Below are 20,787 nucleotides of genomic sequence, written 5' to 3'. Positions count from 1 at the left end.
ACGTAAACAAACGACGTCATCATTTCCGTTTCCGCACAATGGGCTGCTATGTCAGATGAGGAAGGCTGGAGAGTTCCAGCGCGGTTAGCATAGGGGGTGCGTCACTGCGCTAACGTTTTTAATGTTTACGAAATCGTCGCGTTGTTAGACGAGCAGACAACAGTTTTGCATATGTGAAAGACACGCAGATGTTACCGTCCAGTGTTTCGGAGGTGCACTTGTCCTGGTTTAGCGGTGGCAATGGTGAGTTGCGTGGGAGGGGTACCAACTTAGCTAACGAGATCACCATTGGGAAACGAGCAAGCGGCGGTGGCTAACACCATTTAACTGATCAGCTTCTGGATTCCTAGAACTGGCAAGCATCTACCTGAGTGTTGTGTGAGTTAGATGTACTGTTTCTCTTGTTGCAAGTAAGACCACGAGACCAGGCGTAATGTTAACATGCGGGTAGGGTAACGGGGCGTCCTGTGCGTAAAATGCGCTAATGTCATTGGGCTTGGCAGGTTATTCAAAACAACTGCTGTTTTAGGCCAGTGCGCATTTTAATGTAGCCAAACAAATCAATATGCCAGCTGCCCCGTTGCGTTTAATCGCATCAGATAACGCTGGTTAACTACCCGCGTTTGTTTACATAGTAGGATATTATCGTAAGCGTTTCCCCTGGCAACTAGTTCAGATGGAGCCCGAAGAGATAGAAAGCGTCATCGGTGAGGTTGACAGCAACGGTGATGATGATGCACGGGAGGACTGGACCCTTCTCATCTGGACCTCCCTGGCCGTGCTGGTGCCAGTCATCATCACGCTGTGGTGCAGCGTGAGACGCTCTAAGCGGCAGGTGTACATGAAGGACTTCGTCCGCAAGAGCAAGCACGGCTGGCACTACACGGATCTCTTCAACAAGCCCACGTACTGCTGCGTGTGCTCGCAGCACATCCTGCAGGGCGCCTTCTGCGACGGCTGCGGCATCTGCGCGGACGAGCAGTGTCTGCGTCGAGCCGACCGCACCATGGTGTGCAAGGAGATCATGTCCGCGCCGCAGGCGGATGGCACGCTCAAACACCGCTGGGTGCGTGGGAATGTGCCCCTCTGCAGCTACTGTGCGGTGTGCAAGCAGCAGTGCGGCACTCAGCCAAAGCTGTGCGACTACAGGTAAGATTCTGACCCAGCCCGGGTGCTGGCAAGCAGCCCTCTACACAGAGATAGATTTACCATAAAAAGCCCTTACCATAAAAGCACAAATGCACAGAATAGCTTAAGCTGTGTGACAGCAGGTAATTCTTCGTACCCAAACCGGTTCTGATATACCATATTGTAGACAGGGATGTTTTTAATTCAGAGAATAAACGCAGACATGCATGAAAGAGTAGCCAAAGCTGTGTGGCTGACTACAGGTAAATTCTGACTCTGTCTATTTCTGACACTTCAAGGGATCTGAGTCACCCTTACAGAATCACACATGAATCTGCCATTAGTTGTACAGAAAGCGAATGACAGGATGGCAGGAGGGTAGCATCGGGAGCCGTTTATCCCACTTAGCCGTAGATTAATTCCACCCCCCCCCTCCCCAGTCATTAGGATGATGGATTTGCGATTAAACTGGACGTGACCTGACCCGCCAGGACACACATGAGGATGATTATGTCTACTATGCATCAGCCTCCACTCCTCTTTCCATTCCTTTCTATCCCTCGCTCACTCATGCTTTGTGTCTAACCCCCCCTCTCTCTCTCTCTTTGCATGTGTGTGTGTGGTTGTGTGTCCAAGTAAAGTGTAGCCAGCTAGGAACAACTTTCACTCAGCGTTCATTTAAAACATTTCCAAGGCACTAGCCCAATCGTAGACTCATAAAGTGACATGTTGAAACGCATCTGTGCAATGAACAAACGCAGTGCATGTAGTGTGCGACCTCTCTTGTTTCATTTGTTTATTATGTGTGTGTGTGTGTGAGTCCACTCATCAGTCCGTAGGCAGGGTGTGTGTGTGTATGGTGCCAGACTGAACAGTAGTGGTGCCCAGCAGAGGCCAACATTAAGACACATCCCTTCTGGTATAAATTAGCTGTTACCAGAATGGCAATTACCATGTCGTAATGTATTACTAAAGGCCCTGTGTACTGTCATAGTGGTGTAGTGCGTAGTGAAGTTTTTCCATTGACTATTGCAGCGTTGGAACGGCGAGCGTTAAGAGCCTACGACAACATGAGACAAGGGCTCAATGCGTGTGCGTGTAAATTAGGTGTTTTTGCGTAGTCCACTACTCTGGGCTCGAACCTGCAACCTCCCAGTCCACGCTCCAGTTTGGGCATGGAAGGCACAGCACAATACCGCTGAACAAAAGGACCAGTCCGATAGCTCAGCGCTACCGATACTGTATGAGGCTTCGGGAGGGAGGTTTACCAACGTTGCGCACCATTCTCTACTGGTTGGCCTCTGTTACACATGTCGTAATGTATGACTAAAGGTAAACGCCCTGTGCAGTGTCATAGTGGTGTAGTACGTGCTATGGTACAATGACTATTGCAGTAGAGTGGCGTGTGTTAAGGGGTTACAACACAACAACATGAGACAAAGGCTCAATGTGTGTGTGTGTGTGTGTGTGTGTGTGTGTGTGTGTGTGTGTGTGTGTGTGTGTGCACGCTCTCTGTGTGTGTGTGTGTGTGTGTGTGTGTGTGTGTGTGTGTGTGTGTGTGTGTGTGTGTGTGTGTGTGTGTGTGTGTGTGTGTGTGTGTGTGTGGACATCCACCTGTCCATAGGTGTGTGTGGTGCCAGACCACGGTCCATGAGGACTGCAAGACGAGCCTGGAGGAGGGGGAGGGGGAGGAGAGGGGCGAGCGCTGTGACCTGGGGGAGTTCCACAGCCTCATCATCCCCCCGCACTACCTCTACAACGTCAACAAGCTGCGACGCAGACAGCCGGACGAATACAGCAAGGTCAGCACACACACACACACACGCAGTACTCAGGCGCACACACGCACACACACGCTCCTCACTACCTCTACAACGTCAACAAGCTGCGATGCAGACAGCAAGGCCAGCACACACACACACACACACACACACACACACACACACACATCCTCATCACTACCTCTACAACGTCAACAAAACTGCACCACAGTTTTCGTGAGTGTGTGTGTGTGTATGTGTGTGTGTGTGTGTGTGTGTGTGTGTGTGTGTGTGTGTGTGTGTGTGTGTGTGTGTGTGTGTGTGTGTGTGTCTGCTTGTGTGTGAGTGTGTTCTCTTCACCCATGTCTGTGTTTAGCTGGCACTGGCAGTGATGCAGTAAAATTGTACTCTATTGTATTCTGTCTTATTCTATCTTATTCTATTCTGCTCCAGTTGGCGGTGGCATGTGGCATGCTGGTCTCTGGTGCTGGTGCAATTACATTGTACTCTATTGTATTCTATTGTATTTATTTAATGTATTCTATTGTATTCTATTCTTGTGTAGTTGGCGGTGGCGTGTGGGGAGGGCTGGGCTCCGGTGCTGGTGCTGGCCAACACGCGCAGTGGCAACAACATGGGAGAGGCACTACTGGGGGAGTTCAGATCACTACTCAACCCTGTACAGGTCAGACTCTCATTCTTCTTCTTCTTCTTCTTCTTCTGACTGTCCTCTCCTGTACTGTCCTCATCTTCCTCCTGCTCATCTCTCTCTCTCTCTCTCTCTCTCTCTCTCTCTCTCTCTCTCTCTCTCTCTCTCTCTCTCTCTCTCTCTCTCTCTCTCTCTCTCTCTCTCTGTCTCAATCCCATCCACGTCTGCTCCTCCTCTCCTCCCTTTTTTGCAACATGGCTGAGAGACATTTTGCAAGTCATATTAACATTCAGCAATATGTTCTGTCTCTGCTGTCACTTTCTCTCTCTCTGTCTCTCTCTGTGTCTCTCTCTCTCTCTCTCTGTCTTGCACTTTCTCAAAGCTCCTTCTTTGTCGTCGTCTCTGTTAATTCAGGCTGAATTTAATTTGTCCTACTGGCATGCCTGATGAGAAGCTATTTGTTTTTCTTTCTATTTTTGGCTCTCTCCATGTCTCTTTCTTTCTTTCTTTCTTTCTTTCTTTCTTTCTTTCTTTCTTTCTTTCTTTCTTTCTTTCTTTCTTTCTTTCTTTCTAAATATGAACACTCTAGGCCAAAGTGTTTATTGAAAGTCTGTTTACCTTATACAACATGGCTGACGGGCATTTTCCAAGTCATGTTATCATTACACCATCCAGTAATCTGTTCACATATCGAAGGATCCAAATACTGTAGAGGCCACACGCGCACACACACAAACCTTCAACTTGACTGGCCAGTAGGATATTTCACTCTCTGAAGAATGATGAGATTTGAACGTGTTTCTCCTACACCACAGATGTATGATCTATCTTTCTTTATTCAATTTGCTTTATTGGCATGCCCAATTACATCTTTTTGTCTTTTGTCTTCTGCTGCTGTGTGTGTGTGTGTGTGTGTGTGTGTGTGTGTGTGTGTGTGTGTGTGTGTGTGTGTGTGTGTGTGTACCTCTCTCCATCTCTCTCTCTCTCTCTCTCTCTCTCTCTCTCTCTCTCTCTCCATCTCTCTCTCTCTCTCTCTCTCTCTCTCTCTCTGTGATTTCACCTGATGATTGCCGCAGGTGTTTGACCTGTCTGAGTTGGCCCCCTCCAAGGCTCTGCAGCTGTGCACCCTGCTGCCTCCGGGCCGCGTGAGGGTGCTGGTGTGTGGGGGGGACGGCACGGTGGGCTGGGTCCTGGATGCCATCGACACCATGAAGCTGAAGGTGGGTGGAGCTTGGCTTTGGGGTGGGGCAGAGGCAGAGGCAGGCATTGCCAGGTTATGAAAAGAAAAAACAACTTGGGTGCATTCCAATATGCAGACTCCCGTCCTCCACTCGTGCTTGTGGCTTCGCATGTTGCTGATGCCCCGCCTCATGGAGAAAACAATAAAGTTTCCCCGGTGTCAGCCTAGTCGCAACAACTTTTGGAGGACCATTCTTCATTCACCATCCCTGTTTGCAAATGAGCAAGTTACATTAGAATTGAGCTTTTGCGAGATAGTGGCAATGTTTACATGAGACATTCAATTCAGAATGAGCTCACTTTAATTAGGAATAAAGCTTAATTCCGCTTTGAAAACGTGGAACACACTTCACGATGCAGAATGAAATGAAAGCTCAAAGTAAACTCTACGGAACTATTTAATTCGAAATGATTAATTCGTAATTAAAAACGTCATGTTTATGGGCATTGGCTGTGACTGTACCACCTGACGTCTGAGCCCAAAAAATGTAATTGACCCAAATGTCCTTCTTTTTATTGTCCTTGTTTGCTGACAGGGCCAAGACCAGTTTATCCCACGGGTGACGGTGCTCCCGCTAGGCACGGGTAACGACCTGTCCAACTCGCTGGGCTGGGGGGCTGGCTACGCTGGGGAGATCCCCGTGGAGCAGGTGCTCAGGAACATCCTGGACGCGGAGGTGGTCAAAATGGACAGGTAGGACAATTGACAAAGTGACTGCTATGTGGGACCTGTGCTAGCTGAAAATGTTTCCCCATATTAATATGACATTACTCGTGGCCACGGCAACAATGTCACATGAAAAGTGTCGATATTAAGTAGGAATAATACCAAAATATTGGAGTTTAAGAGCACTTCACCTCACCACAGTCTTCTGCAAGAGCCAAGAATGTTGCAAGTATCTTAGGATAAGGTCCAGGGGGCGTTTATTCAAAAAAGGTTGAGAACCACTGCTCTAAAACAAGTGTTTCAAATTAACAACCAATCAAACATCATATTAGTTTAAATTCAAAGCCATGCTCTGTATGGTTTGTCCTGTTAATAAGATTTAAGTTTTCCTGCAGTCCTCAGTCCTCAGAATCTGGACTGACTGAGATACATGAGGTTTTATGTAGTGTGTCGAAATGTAGTTATACACATGTAACAATAATTAGAAGACATCTAAATAGTTACCTACATTAAACACATTGAATTAGTAGACTCAGTCCATTGTATCAGTCAATCAATCAGACTCCAAACTCGCCAACATGGGAAAGACCAAAGGATTTTAAAAAGATTTTAATCCTGAACAAGACTGAAATGGGCGCAAGTAAATTAACCAAACAGCACATAACAGAAAGCATAAAATGTGATAAAGTTACTATAATTCTGCTAAGATATTATTAACAGACAGTAACTATAACAGACATAGCTAACAGTGACCAATGCTCTTTCTGTTGTTCCCCATTCAGATGGAAAGTTCAAGTGGTCTCCAAAGGCCACTTTCTGAGGAAGCCAAAGGTTAGTGCTGCACGAAACAAAAGTGCTTTGTCTAAAAGCACATGAGTCATATAATAACTGTGCTTAAATGTCATCCTCTTTTTTTCCAAGATTCAGCATTTGCATTAGTCAGATCTGTGGTGAATCAGATCAAGAGGACAGGTGAATCGTTTAAATCGTTTAAAATGCAGCCCTGCCAGTAAACGGCCCTCCTCTGTACTGTATTTGTTGTTCCCGTCAGGTTTTGTCGATGAACAATTATTTCTCGGTGGGGCCGGACGCCCTGATGGCTCTCAACTTCCACACGCATCGGGAGAAGACCCCGTCCTTCTTCTCCAGCCGTATTATCAATAAGGTCAGCCTCATGGACCCTCTTTAAACCCATTTAGTTATGAGCCCTTTTTGGGAAAAGGTCAGTGGTGTAGTCTAGTAGAACGCAGGTATACGGAGTATACCCACTTCTAAATTTCAGGACTTTCAGTATGCCCACTTAAAATTGATTGATCCATTGTTTTGAATAGCACAAATATATACAGTATACCCACTTCAAAAAAATCTCAAATATACAGTATACCCACCATAAAAAAGTAGACTACACCACTGGAAAAGGTGCCCTCTGCCTATTAAATCCTAAATATGTCAGCCTCCGAAGCACATACAAACATGAAATAAGTTGCATTTAAAAGCAAGGACCCTTGTTTGGCATTAGAATGTGTTCGTTCAGCTCTAACATACCCACATTTTTAATAAAACCCCTCAAAATCTCAAGAGCCTGTATGCCGCGATCGCGTATATGTCGCTTTAGGACAAAATGGGTTATATTATAATATATTATATTAAAATGGGTTATATTATATTATATTAAAATGATATACTGTTTGGGCTTTTCAAGCCTTAATTTCAACTGGATAGCGAAGAACTACCCTGACATGCCAGAGTGAAGAGCATATAGGAAATGGGTGGCAGAATGAGACGGGTTAGGATTGGGAAATGACCCGGACTGTACTCGAACCTGGGTCCCCATGGGCATGTAGCCCACAGGTCGGGAGCATTAGTATTGTACCACAGCCCCGCTGCTGTCATGTCTGCATTAAAGGCGTAAAATCCACCAAAAACATAAAAAAGAAAATCTGATGATACCAATGAAGGGGGAAAACATTTTTAATGGTCGTGTAGATTTTTGGACAGGGTGGGCAACACACAAACTGCAGTGGCCTGAAGCACTTTTGATGTCTTGCAATGAACTCTTAGTTTTTCTTCATATTGCTCAGTCATGCACAGCAACCTTGGGTTTTGAAAGCCAACTTCTATTGAATGTCAATTCTTAGTTTGATGCATTCATTGATTGTGGTGGTCTTTTCTTGTTGCAGGCTGTTTATTTTCTATATGGCACTAAGGACTGCTTAGTGCAGGAATGTAAAGATCTGGATAAGAGGATTGAGGTAAGTGTTTACAAGCATGTTTTGATCTCAGCCTTTTAAAAATTCTAAAGCTGTGTCTTTAAAAATGTGACAGAATGCATATCAGCAAATCCATCTTAGAATTCAGCAAAAGTAAATGAAATCCTCATTAAGTTTGATACATAATACTAATAATACTAATAATAATAATAATATAAAATATTTGTGTAGCACTCTTCGAGACACTTAGACACTTTACAGACCATTAGACATCAGAAGTCCAACGTCCCATTTCCTTCAAAGCATGTCCATTGAAGACAAATTTGGACACATTTGCCGGTCTGCTTTGTGCACCACCGTAAAAAAGTCAGTAGAATAGGCTTTCAAAATGCTCTTTCAAAAAGGCACCTTGGCAGAGAATCCAGAGTAGACATGAGACTAGCCTTGATATCTCTAAAAGCTAAGTCAACAGGACAGATCTACTAACTCTTTATAAAGGGCCCTTGCCATACTATCAGCCAAGGCCCTTGTTGACTTCCACATTTGTGAACGTTGAAAAGACCCATACTGCCATTAACAAAATGTATATTGAGTTAGAGAATTGTATGAAGTCAGTGAATGGTGGTCAGAAAGGAGGTCATTCTGAAAAGACTAAATGTGCCTTAGGGCCATGAAAGCAGCCATGAGCACCAATGAATGCTTTCTCTCTCTCTCTCTCTCTCTCTCTCTCTCTCTCTCTCTCTCTCTCTCTCTCTCTCTCTCTCTCTCTCTCTCTCTCTCTCTCTCTCTCTCTCACACACACACACACACACACTAATTTATTAGTAGGTTTGACTAATATTTTTTTTAACATGCTGTGATTTAGGAGTCCTTTTCACTTCTTAGTGCATATTAGTGTCATATGTTCGTTTATCTATTTATTTGTTTGTTTGTTTATTTATATGCAGAACTAATTAACCCTTCATCATTTCACTACATGTAAAATGTATGCTGTGACAAATGGAAGCACTTGGTTCTCTCTCTCTCTCTCTCTCTCTCTCTCTCTCTCTCTGTCTCTCTCTCTCTCTCTCTCTCTCTTCTTGTTTTGAGGGTGTGAAGGATAGGGTGCCTCCCTTCTCGTGCCGAGGAAAGATGTTTTATTTGAAATACCGGTACTGTATGTTATGAACTGGTGGTCAAATCCAATGAATGAGTATTAAATCTCTCTCTCTCTCTCTCTCTCTCTCTCTCTCTCTCTCTCTCTCTCTCTCTCTCTCTCTCTCTCTCTCTCGCGTGCGCTCTCTCTGACTCTCTCTCTCTCTCTCTCTCTCTCTCTCTCTCTCTCTCTCTCTCTCTCTCTCTCTCTCTCTCTGCACAGCTGGAGCTGGATGGTGAGAGGGTGACCCTGCCCAGTCTGGAGGGCATCATCGTGTGCAACATCGGCTACTGGGGAGGAGGCTGCAGGCTGTGGGAGGGGATGGGGGACGAGCCCTGCCCACCGACACGGTGAGGAGACGAGAGGAGTGGAGAGCAGAGAGGAGGGTAGAGGAGGTGAGGGGAATGGAGGAGAGGGGAGGAGAGGAGACGAGGGGAGAGGAAGAGCGGAGTGGAGAGGGGAGGGGAAGGAGAGGAGGGTAGAGGAGGAGAGGGGAATGGAGGAGAGGGGTGGAGAGGAGAGGGGTGGAGAGGAGACGAGACGAGAGGAGGGGAGAGGAGAGGAGAGGAGAGGAAGAATGGAGGGGAGAGGAGAGGAGAGGAGGGGAGGGGAGAGGAGAGGAGAGGAGAGGAGAGGAAGAATGGAGGAGAAAGGAGAGGAGAGGAGAGGGGAGGGTAGGAGAGGAGACGAGGGGAACGCACTGTACTGTAAGTTATTTCAGCCAATCGCTATATTTAGAAAAGCCTTGTGTAACACATGCGAGCAAGCAGAGTTTAGACGAAGGAATGTTAGGGGGTGATTGATGTTTTTTGTGGGGGGCTCAGGTGGTAAAACTATAGCTAATGCCCATGAATGAATTAGTAGTTGGTAATTAACCCACTATGCTTGTGTAAAAACTTGAGAAAGGCCACACTGGCCGAAACGCTGTTTCTGTAAATAAAATTCAGCAAGATGGACAAGAGTGTGCGGTATCTTCCTCTCTGAGAGTGAACTTGTACCCGCTACCTGCACCTCGAAACCTCCGGTGTGCGTTGGTTTCCTCTTCCAAAAATTAACCCATTTTAGCCTGGAGCGACATATACGCCGCATTCAGACTCTTGATATCTGAGAAGTTTTTAATTTAAAAAGTGGATATGTTAGCTGAATGAACACATTCTAATGCAAAATGAGTGTCCTAGTGTTTAAATGCAACTTATGTCATGTTTTTATGTGCTTCAGAGATATTTAGGTTTTGATAGGCAGAGGGCATCCTTTTCCCAAAACTTGCTTAGGCTAAAATGGGTTAATGTACTGCAGTGAATATGCTTTTTGGATAGTGCACTAAAAACAATGCCTTCTGTTGTCCTCCCCCAGGCTGGATGACGGTCTGCTGGAGGTGGTGGGAGTCTACGGCTCGTTCCACTGTGCTCAGATCCAGGTGAAGCTGGCCAACCCTGTGCGACTCGGCCAGGCCCACACAGTCAGGGTGAGATCATCCTCTCCTCTCCTTCAGCCATGGTCTAGAACAGTGTTTCTCAACAGGGGTGCAGCAGGCCACCCTCAGGGTTGCCGCGGAAACAAGGCTGATAAATAAATTATGTAATATACATATTTGTCTAAATTGATAAGGTAATGTTAGTCAGTGGAATCTTTCATCTGCCATTTACGCACAATTATAAAATAAAGTAAATATAGGTCGCCCCAGTCAGCTGCAACTTCGAACGTAGGTCGTGTGACGTCTCCAAATGTGTTACTTTTCTAAGCTTGTGTGGTATCGGATGCGATGCCATTTTACGGCTTGTTGGTTTGGGGTGCCTTGAAATTTGTCATGAATTGAAAGGGTGCCTCGCCTAAAAAAAGGTTGAGAAACACTGGTCTAGAACAGTGTTTCCCAACCTTTTTCTGTTGCGTACCCCGTAAGGCTTTTTATTGTGCCGTGAGTACCCACTAACCCATGTTCTTTACCTCTTCCTCATCCTATATCTATATTCCTATATCTCAGTGTCACTATGCTCCATACATTTGTTATTATTATTACATTTTTCTACGTAACAGATGCACAAAACTCTCGTATCCTTATTGGTACACATATTCCTAGTTGTGAAACACTGTTCTAGAACCCTTACCTCCCTCTTACCTTCAAGCAACATCATGGAGTTTCTCTTAGTAATAAGGTTTGCCAAATGATTTCATTGAATGAATTCACATTGTTCCACACTCATTTCATTGAATTGTATTATTTCATTATTTGACTGTCTCTCATTGTCATGCTACACTTCCTGCAACCCTGCCCTAGCTGAGCTGAACAAGTAGGTTAGTTAAATAGAACACTTCCTCTGAACTGAACTGTTTTGTGTGTTTGTTCGGTGTCTGTGTGTGTGTGTATCTTTGTTTGTGTGTGTGTGTGTATCTTTGTTTGTGTGTGTGTGTGTTTCTTTGTTCGGTCTGTGTGCGCGCATGCACGCGTGTCTTTGTGCATGTGTGTCTTGTGTGCGGTCCGTCTCTCTCTCTCTCTCTCTGTCTCCGCAGCTGGTGCTGAAGAGCTCGCGCATGCCCATGCAGGTGGACGGGGAGCCGTGGGCCCAGGGCCCGTGCACCATCACCATCACCCACAAGACGCAGGCCCTCATGCTGTACCACAGCGCCGAGCAGACCGACGAGGACGAGGAGGACGAGGACTCCAGCGCCTCCGACGGAGAGGGACACCACCCGGCAACGGCGGTCAGGCACAACCGTCACTTAAGTGACAACGACGCAAGTGACAAGGGGGACAAAGACGAGATGACGGATTAAGGATGGTTACTGTATGGCCCAGGGTCTCGATGCTCTCTCTCTCTCTCTCTCTCTTTATCTCTTTCTCTCTGTCTCTCTCTGTCTCTCGCTCTATTTCTCTCTCAAAGTTGAAACCATCGCCATCCTCCACAACACGCAGGCTCATGTTCCACCATCATGCCGAGCAGACTGATGAGGAGGGCGGTGTGGAGGAGGAGGACTCAGGGTGCATTCCAATATGCGACCTTGCGTCCTCCACTTGGGCTTGTGGCCTCATGTTTTGCTGATGCCCCGCCTCCGTGGAGAAGACATTTAAGTTTCCCCGCTGTCAGCCTAGCCAAAACAGTTTTTTGGGGACTATTCTTCATTCACCATACTGTTTGAAAATGAGAATATGACTTTACAATTGAGCTTTTGTGAGATATTGAAATATAATGCTGCTGTCAGTGATGCCATCATGACGAATTACTTCCTGGTACGAGGCCACAAGCACAAGTGGAGCATATTGGAACGCACCCTGAGAGGGACCCAACACGGAGGGACACCCGGCTTCACCACGGCCATAAGAGATGCATGACCAGCAATCACGCAAGTGACAAAGATTACAAGAGGAGACAAGGAAGAGATGACGGATTAAGATTTTTTTTGCGTGTGTTGCCTCGCGTGCTGCCATTCGTGTGTCCAAAATTCAGCTCAGAGGTAAACACTCCGCCAACACCATCATCGCCACACACAAACGACACATAAAGGAGCCTTAACGTAGAAAGTGAAAGCCCCATTAAGGGAAACTCCACAGCACACAAGCGAACACTGCACACAACGAAATTGCATTTATTCCTCACCCATGCAAGGGGGCAGCCCCCAATGGCGCCCCAAGGGAGCAGTGCGGCGGGACGGTACCATGCTCAGGGTACCTCAGTCATGGAGGAGGATGGGGGAGAGCACTGAGAGCCCCCACCAGCCTGGCGGTTCGCGAGTCAAACCGGCAACCTTTGGGCTGCAAGTCTGACACCCTAACCGCTTACCCATGACTGCCCTTAACAATGCTTGTAAATGACGCAAGTGGCGTGTTCCTTTTTTAGTTTAACATAGCGGCGCAAGCATCGGCCTCATCGACAATGCGCGCAATGCGCATCAAGTATCAAGACATATTTTGTTGTGCATCGGCGCACTAGGGCCGCCCATCGTACCGATGCGTTGACCATGTAAGCAGTTTTTTTTTGTGTGTGTCCCAATGTTCGCGTCAAAACCCCCAGTTCAGATGTAAAAACCCTGCCACAGTTTCCATAAAACTACCTTATTGAGTATTGAGTACTCCCTATGACCAGCTGATTTTAGAGCAGCTTGGATCAAATTCATGGCAAGATGTTTTTTTATCTGAACCTGGGGTTGATACCTCTGCTAATATTCCGTTACTCCTCTTGCTCTGCGCACATGCAAAATATGCCCTCATGCGTACATCAGGGATGAGACTAATCATAAGGCTGTATTACAAGGCACTGTCATTCTATGTCAATTAATGCACATTCCTGACACACGCTCTCGTTCTATCTCCACACACACAGCTCACCTCAGTATTCTCCTCAAGAGTACACCTCCTCAAGTATCCAATCACTGCTGCTCCCTCAGTTATCCCAAACCCTGTGCTTGCAGCCATGGCCACAGTTTATGGGGTGGATGACGTTTTAGTATTAGCACACGTGACGTCAGGGTGGTGCAACCACACCCAATGCCAATATTGTATGGATTCTTTTTTTGCTTTGTTTTAGGGGATTGTGTAAAAAGCATATACATGGGTTCTAATTTTTTGTCTTCTCCTGGCTACGCGACACTAGCTGTGCACAACTTAACTTCTGATTGTTGGAAACCGCTGTCGGTCAAAAAACATGGTTGGCTGGTAGTGTCTTGCCCCGCTTCACAACATTGTGTTTATAAACACGGTGAACCCATGTATTCATTGCAGTAATTTCCAATTACTAATTAATTCGTGGGCATCAGCTGTGGTTGTACCACCTGACGTCTTAGCCCAAAGGTCATTGACCCTCACGCCTTTACTGAGATTATCTTAAAGGGTACCTTCCCTTCCACTATATAACAAACATAATGTGAAAATATGAACCCTGGACAATTTGTCCCCACCACTGTTCTAACCACACCTACAGCGTTGCTTGCAGCCCCGTGTCCTCACCTCATAAGGCCACAAGCTGTAGTAAATAATGTAGTTTTATTTTGCACTGTCATACACACAAATGAGATTGGCTAGTAAAGCAGAAAAAAACTACAAATCCCAGTGCCAATGAATTATAGAAGAGGGGCAGCTCTGCTGAGCTCTTGTGCCCCTGCCCTGACCTGATGGCCGTTACTTGTGGCCCCTGGTTGACATCACTTTAGTTAAAGGGACACTGTGTGAGATTTTTAGTTGTTTATTTCCAGAATTCATGCTGCCCATTCACATAATGTTATCTTTTTCATGAATACTTATCACCACCATCAAATTCTAAGTATTCACTATGACTGGAAAAATTGCACTTTTCATACATGAAAAGGGGGATCTTCTCCATGGTCCGCCATTTTGAATTTCCAAAAACAGCCATTTTTAGCTGCAAAAATGACTGTACTTGGACCACACTAGAAAATATTTGTTTATTACCTAGTAAACTTTCATGTAAAGATAAAATTTGGCAATAGGCAGCCCTGTTTCAAAGAGCAGCATAGTTGCAGTACCTTTTTTGACCATTTCCTGCACAGTGTCCCTTTAAAGGAAGTGGATGAAATGATGTGGTTCACTGAATGTCGTTATCGCTGCCTTTTCGTCATTGGCTCATAGTCTGTCCCAGAAAGACGCTATCTGAGGAAAAAAAGTAGGCAATGTCATGCAAGTTTTTAAAATAGTCTTACAACGGCATAGTTTTACAACCTTCATGTAAATCGTACTTATTTTTGTGCTTGATTTCCTGCTGATCTTTGTGGCCGTGTCCAGAATGTTCACTCGTTCACTTCGTAGTGCACTTTTGTAGGATGTGTGCTGCATCACTACTTAGGACGCTATATACAGTTGGCTGTGGGGTATTGTTTAACCTTGCATTGCTCAGTGTAGTGAGAACGAGTGAATATTTTGGATTCGGTCCATGTTACTTCTGATCTTCTTGTATCTTTTCACACAATGCACTGGATGTCGTATGGGAACACGATTTTTGTTATTGTTATTTATTTCTTTTCTTTGTGACTTGTCACTCATTCCCATCGTGCCCATTGAACCTGAGATGTTTAGCATGTAGGACATGTCTGTGTTAGGTCTTAACCTGGTGTGGCTAATAGGCCTACATACTAGCACAGCAAGTGTGTCAGCCCCTTGTGTCACGTGCTTGGCCCTGCTGTACGTGTGCTAGTTTGCATCGTAGTCCGGAAATTAGGTTCAGTCATGCAGCTGGAGAGGGAATTCCAAGGTTGTGGTTCAGTAACAAAATTCAGAGGCGAAAGGTAGTCGTACATCAAGTTATCAGGTGATATCAGCCCGGAGTCTTCATTTTCCTAACGAAAGCGACCCCTGAATCACTCTATTGGGCTTACCACTTCCTGCACGCTACCTTAGCCAGGTTTATCAATTAACCATATCTTTTGTATACCCCCCTTGGTAGATAAACCGTATTAAATTGACTAACAAAGGTGACTCAGACCATGAATATATAGATGAATATAGCAACAATGCCACAGTGGCTGTTCTTCACCACTTGGCTGTTGGCAAAGTCAGGTAGTCACTGAACCAGTTATTTGGAATTACCTCCCAGATGTGCTCTGTCTTAGTTTACATCATGTTCTAACTAGAGAATGCACTGATCTGCCCCGGTTCTGTCTGAACCGGCAGATTTAATAGTTTACATACTCTTCTCCACTGACTTAACTAAGAATAAATCAAGTATATACCATATTCTAGCTGTGGGGGAAAAAAAGACATATCAACGCTTGCAGTTAGGAATGTGTCGTTTGTGTTCCATTGTTTTTGATGACTGTTCCTTTAATGAAACTCCACCCAATTAGTGGACCACACGGTGGCAGTGTTGAGCTACTTTTCAGTCCTCTTGCAGGCTGTAGGTTTTAGAGATGGTTGATGTCTCTCTTTCAAATTAATTTACTAGTTAACAGCTTTTTAGAATTCACTGAATTACTTTGTACTAAAGTTATCCATTACTGTGTGCACTGATGAGACCACACAATTCTACAGCACTGTAAAAGCAATGCTGTCAGATCAGGTCAAGCAGAATATGTATGTCTCAAGTTTATCCCGAGGGGTCAAATAGACGTGTCTGGTGTTGAATTAGATTCAGTCTGACAGATTATTTGTAAATTTTACATGAGCTTTGACCAAATGTGTTGAAGAGCGAGTTGCAATCATATCTTGTTGTTTGATTGTGGGGGTTACACTCATGGTTTTTTGTTGTTCTTGTCTTGTCATTACCATTCCTGTCTTTAATCTTAATGGATTCTGCATAGCACTTAAGCACTAGGTCTTAAAAACGGTTACATGTGCACATTCTCTCGCTAAAAAACAATTGACAATGACGATATTATTCTTTAAAAAGAAAAAAGAAAACTAGCTCTTGGTTCTGAAGTGTTTGCTGAAGCCATATGCATGTGACGTCCTGCTGTTAAATTGTAAAATGTTGTCTTATCTCGCTGCTTGTCAGGCCATGCGGCTTTCGCCTTGTGTCTGCCCTCGTGTCTGTTTACGACTACTCTGAATGTGGCAGGAAGAGGCCATATGCTTTCTACGTTTAGAAACAAAGTTACACATCAACACACAAGTTTTCAATGGCAGAGAACAGCACTTTTTTTGTCTAGAGATGCGAGAGATGAGTCTGACTGCAGTACTGCAAGTTTGTGATTGTGCCAAATTCAGGGGTATAGCAACTCAAGTAAAAAAAAAAAAAGCTGTGGCCATTTTTTTGTCTTTATTGTTTTGTGTGAGGACAATAATGCTGTTAAATTATTTTATTTGGACATGTGACGTCTAGGTCTACTCTTTGCCGACCCAACTGGTGACAATTTCAAAACAATTTATAACTCAAGCCAAAACTTCATGATAACCAAAATCTCATGGCAAACCCCATTTGATAGATGGCTCAAAACTATTGATGAGTGAATCTGTTGTAGGCCTATCACACCAGTGGTGGAGTGTATAACTAAATCCGTACACCAAACACAACTCTCGTCACATTCTCATGACCAGGAGTGCTCTCGATTTGTGTTCAGTTGGAAAGTAAAAATTGTAGTAAATTAATTGACATAAATTATACGGACGGAAATCCGTCAAAACGAAAATCCAGTTGACGGAAATCCGTCGTAGCGACGGAAAACTTTAATCCCTGATAGATGGTTCAAGTCCATGTCCATAGTAATGTCGGTATGGGTTCAGTTGTCTTTGCCACACTATTCAGTGTTCATCGTCAAGTCAATACATGACAAAACCCCAAACAATTTTCCTTTTTTCATTTTTATTCAACAAAACATTTTTAATGTATTCACGTTTGGAAAGATTTAAGAGAAGCAGTCTGATAAATGGTAAAACATAGCCATATTTGCACAAGAATGTTTTTAGGCTGGAACAATATTCAAAAATCTTCAAATCAAGATGTTAAGATGACCATGCTTATTTAGAATATATAATTGGAAATATTTGCAGAATTCCACTTATCAGAGAAATCAAATGTCAACGTGGAAATTCAAGTGGTCACCAAAATGTACCCAACATATAGAACAAGTATGATACCTCCTCATGTGTAAATTGTATATTTGGTGGGTCGGAGTTGAATGTAAGAGAGTTCATGTACATTTTGAAAACATGCCAATAAATATTTTCATACACATTTGTTTACTTTGTCTTTTCATCCTTTTCAGTGATTCATGCAAATAACATGAGTAACTCAAAAGAACCCATTCCTTTTCCAGATACATCACGTTTGTAGTTTGAATGTTACATCATTTTCTCTGTTGCGGTTGACCACTTGCGTAAAGTCAGTTTCATATTGGAAATTGATATGAGATTGAAGAAATGACTTGCACTCTACTGTAAGTCTCACACATCACAACACATATGAGCCATTTCAGATGACATAATCCCCATGTCACAACCCATCCTTACAGGAGTAGGTATGGGGTTGCAATTCGGCATTGTGTTAAAATAAACGGACAAGTGGAGAATGGGTTATTCCAAGAAGGTGGTATAGTAGCAAACCCAGTTCAGTTAACCTGCAGTAGGTGGTAAATCAGCTAACAGAAGAGCCTGAAGTCCTCATTTTATTCACCAAATGACACCTGCAGGTGATCTAATAGTAGGTTTACCACTTGCCAGGTTTATCCATCGGATCCATAGCCATCCTCTTGGAATACTCACCCCTTGAAGATTCCACTGGGGCTTCTCTACATTATCATAAATGCCACTAGGCATCCGTGGTATAGTGGTTAGGGAGTTAGTCTTTCAATCTGGGGGCTGTAGATTCAAATCCCACCTGACCCCCTACTCCTCCATCCATGACTGAAGTGCCCTTGGGCAAGGCAACTAAGCCCACATTGCTCCAGGGACTGTAACAAATACCCTGAAAAGTAACAACTAAGTTTCTTTGGATGAAATCATCGGCAAAATTACAACACAAGGGATTGCAAAATCGGGATTCAGGAGCAACGTTCTAGTGCCACAAATTCCAAATGGTCTGGTTTTATCTACCCAAGGCTGTTTATCAAAGTCAGGTGTGCTTCCCTTGTTAGTGCCACAGCCTTTAAGTTCTACACTCACCAGACAAGGGCTCAAAGCCCCACAAGCATTTCAAACTATCAGGAATGGAACAGGCTCAAATGTCCTAATTGGTAAAAAGTCACTTTTCAAATATGTAGCACAAGATTGTAGCTTCTGTGTCCAGGTTGACCATCACTGTATGGCATAGAATAGAAAGCCACGTGAGTGCCCAGCAAACAAATATTTGTTCTCCAACAGCTGTTACACAGGTTGATTCCTGGTTTTATGAGAGCGCTGGGCCCCCAGAGCAAGGGCCAACGGTCAGTCAGAGTCATACTGCGACCTTTGGAAAACAAACCAGCTACTTGCTGCTTCTGTCCACTCGCCTTGGGGACGGGCCCGTCCACCCAGCCAAACCCAAACAAAGAATTCCATCAAAAGACGCAGTGTTTATTTGGCAGTCAGGGTGTATTATCAATAAGTGCCACACAAGTGCCATAAGATTTCATGAGCTGAAATCTTACCACAGAAAACTGCACTTGTCTATCCACCTCAGACGATAAAGCAAACCCATACCAGCTAGTTTGAAACAGCTGTTCAGGGTGGCTGTTGAAACGCAGGAGACAAGAGTTCCAGACAAGAGTAACAAGAAGGAGACTTCAATCGGGACAGAAACCATGCAATCTGGAAACATTGTCCACGATGTCCCTAGCAGGAGGGCATTCCAAGAACACATGTAAGTAAAAATAGCCTCCAACTTTGGTTATCCTACACACAAGGTGGTAAAGCTGCTAACCTTTAAGAGTGTACCGTCACACCGGTGTGACAGGAATGTTCGGGCAGTGAAAGTTCTATAGAATTCTGGGCGTCATTCAATAGAATATGGAATTGTAGAATCTTGCATTGTTATAGAACGCATTCTTTTTATAGAATGCTCAAAAACCCACACTCTTAAAGGTTAATGGTAGATAACCTGCAGGTGTTGGGGAAATGAGGGACTCACGACTCCTCTATTAGCTGCTTTACCACTTCCTCCAGATAAACTTGTTACAGTACCACCTTCTTGAACTACCCCTGTGGTCTCCAAAATTCTTCTAATTCTTTGTTCAGAATAACAGTGGCTGTCCTAACGGAAACATATCAGCCACGTTATTCTAGGATTGCCATGAGCACACTAATCTGATGTGTTCTTTAGCACAGGTAACCAGGGCCGCTGACAGCTTTTGCTGGCCTAGGACAACATCATGTGAAAGGGCCCCTCTCTCAATAAATACAATGCAATGTGTGAACCCATTTCTGGGGTCCCCCCTCTTCATGGGCCCGGAACAACAGACCCGTCTGTCCACCCCCTGTTGGCAGGGCCTGCAGGTAACACCCCACACATATCTCAGACAACTCCTTCCAATTCTCCTGGTTATCTGTCTGGACGTCATAGTACAGAGCAGAAATAAGTACGAAGACGAAATATTCTCACCATTACATAACCATATAAAGGGTCATTTTCTGTTGCCTTGAACAGTGAGATCACATTTCTCAAAACACCTTGTGCAAAGTCCCCCCCCACTGTTATGACTGTTGTGGGATAACAGCAGACCTTGGGAAACTTTGCCAAGGTCTGTGAAGAAAAATGACGAATCGAACACTGGCTTGAACAGGCATCTGCGCAGCAGAGACAAGACACCATGTCAAAAGACTAGCCATTTGGGCTGAGAGGACTTCCAGTGACTTAAAACATCCCACGCCTCGTGTTTTTCATACAATCTCACTCCATACCGCCAATGGATTACTGTGTAGAACAAAAAAAGGGAAAATCCACAGCTTGCTTTACATGAATAGTACTATGAATGGCCAATCTCCAATATTGGATTGAGCCCATTTACGAGAACACTCCATTTCAAACAAAGGCTAAACCACCAGATTATCAAACAAGCAAAACATCAAGCTCAACCTCAAGAGTATCACAGCCACACTGTATGACAATACGGTCAGACAATTTAATGTTTTTTTTGTTTTCTTTTCTCTCTTTTTTATTTTACTTTTTTTCTAAAATATTTTTAATATATAATAGAGTATCATTATGAAGCTGAATTACAGTCACATTAAGACTAGTGTTTGAACATTAAGAAAGAATTATAGTATATACGCAATAGAGGCATGAAGTTGTGTAGAGAGAGATGATGACGCCTTTACCCACCCATATAGTCTGTTCATAGATATAACAAGAGAACAACAAGCCAATGAGACAATAAATTGTGTACGATGCCCAGAGAGGATGAGTGCCATTGTGAAAATCACGCAGTGCAACAGCAAGAATTATACCACCCAAGTGGAATCGTGCCCTAATGATCCTGCAATTGACAGAGGAGGAGCGACCTGAGTAAATTCTTCATACATTTAGTGCTTGCTTGCTTGCTTTTCTTTGTTTTATTTTAAATCACGTGTTTAGGAAGATGACGAAACCCAACAAGATACCACTAGTGGTCGGAGTGGCTCACTGAGAATGTCCATTAGTGCTAGT

At 44.3% G+C, this 20,787-nt stretch overlaps 1 protein-coding gene across 1 annotated transcript; it reads left to right on the top strand.

Moving 5' to 3' along the window:
* Positions 1–44: 44 nt before the first annotated feature.
* Positions 45–16,657, top strand: dgke (diacylglycerol kinase, epsilon). The gene is made up of 11 exons (XM_063201597.1): positions 45–1,149; positions 2,753–2,930; positions 3,454–3,573; positions 4,614–4,757; positions 5,313–5,470; positions 6,226–6,274; positions 6,495–6,608; positions 7,624–7,695; positions 9,011–9,138; positions 10,142–10,253; positions 11,297–16,657. The coding sequence occupies exons 1-11, from the start codon at positions 677–679 to the stop codon at positions 11,558–11,560; spliced, it is 1,812 nt and encodes a 603-aa protein (XP_063057667.1). The 5' UTR covers positions 45–676; the 3' UTR covers positions 11,561–16,657.
* Positions 16,658–20,787: the final 4,130 nt, after the last annotated feature.

The sequence above is a fragment of the Engraulis encrasicolus genome, chromosome 1 (assembly GCF_034702125.1).
Source record: "Engraulis encrasicolus isolate BLACKSEA-1 chromosome 1, IST_EnEncr_1.0, whole genome shotgun sequence".
Lineage (NCBI taxonomy): Eukaryota > Metazoa > Chordata > Actinopteri > Clupeiformes > Engraulidae > Engraulis > Engraulis encrasicolus.
The sequence above is the reverse complement of the archived record's forward strand: the minus strand, read 5'-3'. Positions and strand labels throughout refer to the sequence as shown.

Bases quoted from the DNA above. Each gene is read 5' to 3' on its own strand.
- dgke (XM_063201597.1), top strand. From the start codon at position 677: ATGGAGCCCGAAGAGATAGAAAGCGTCATCGGTGAGGTTGACAGCAAC. The intron at 3,574-4,613 runs GTCAGACTCTCA...TGATTGCCGCAG, and splicing joins CACTACTCAACCCTGTACAG to GTGTTTGACCTGTCTGAGTT. The intron at 6,609-7,623 runs GTCAGCCTCATG...TTCTTGTTGCAG, and splicing joins CCAGCCGTATTATCAATAAG to GCTGTTTATTTTCTATATGG.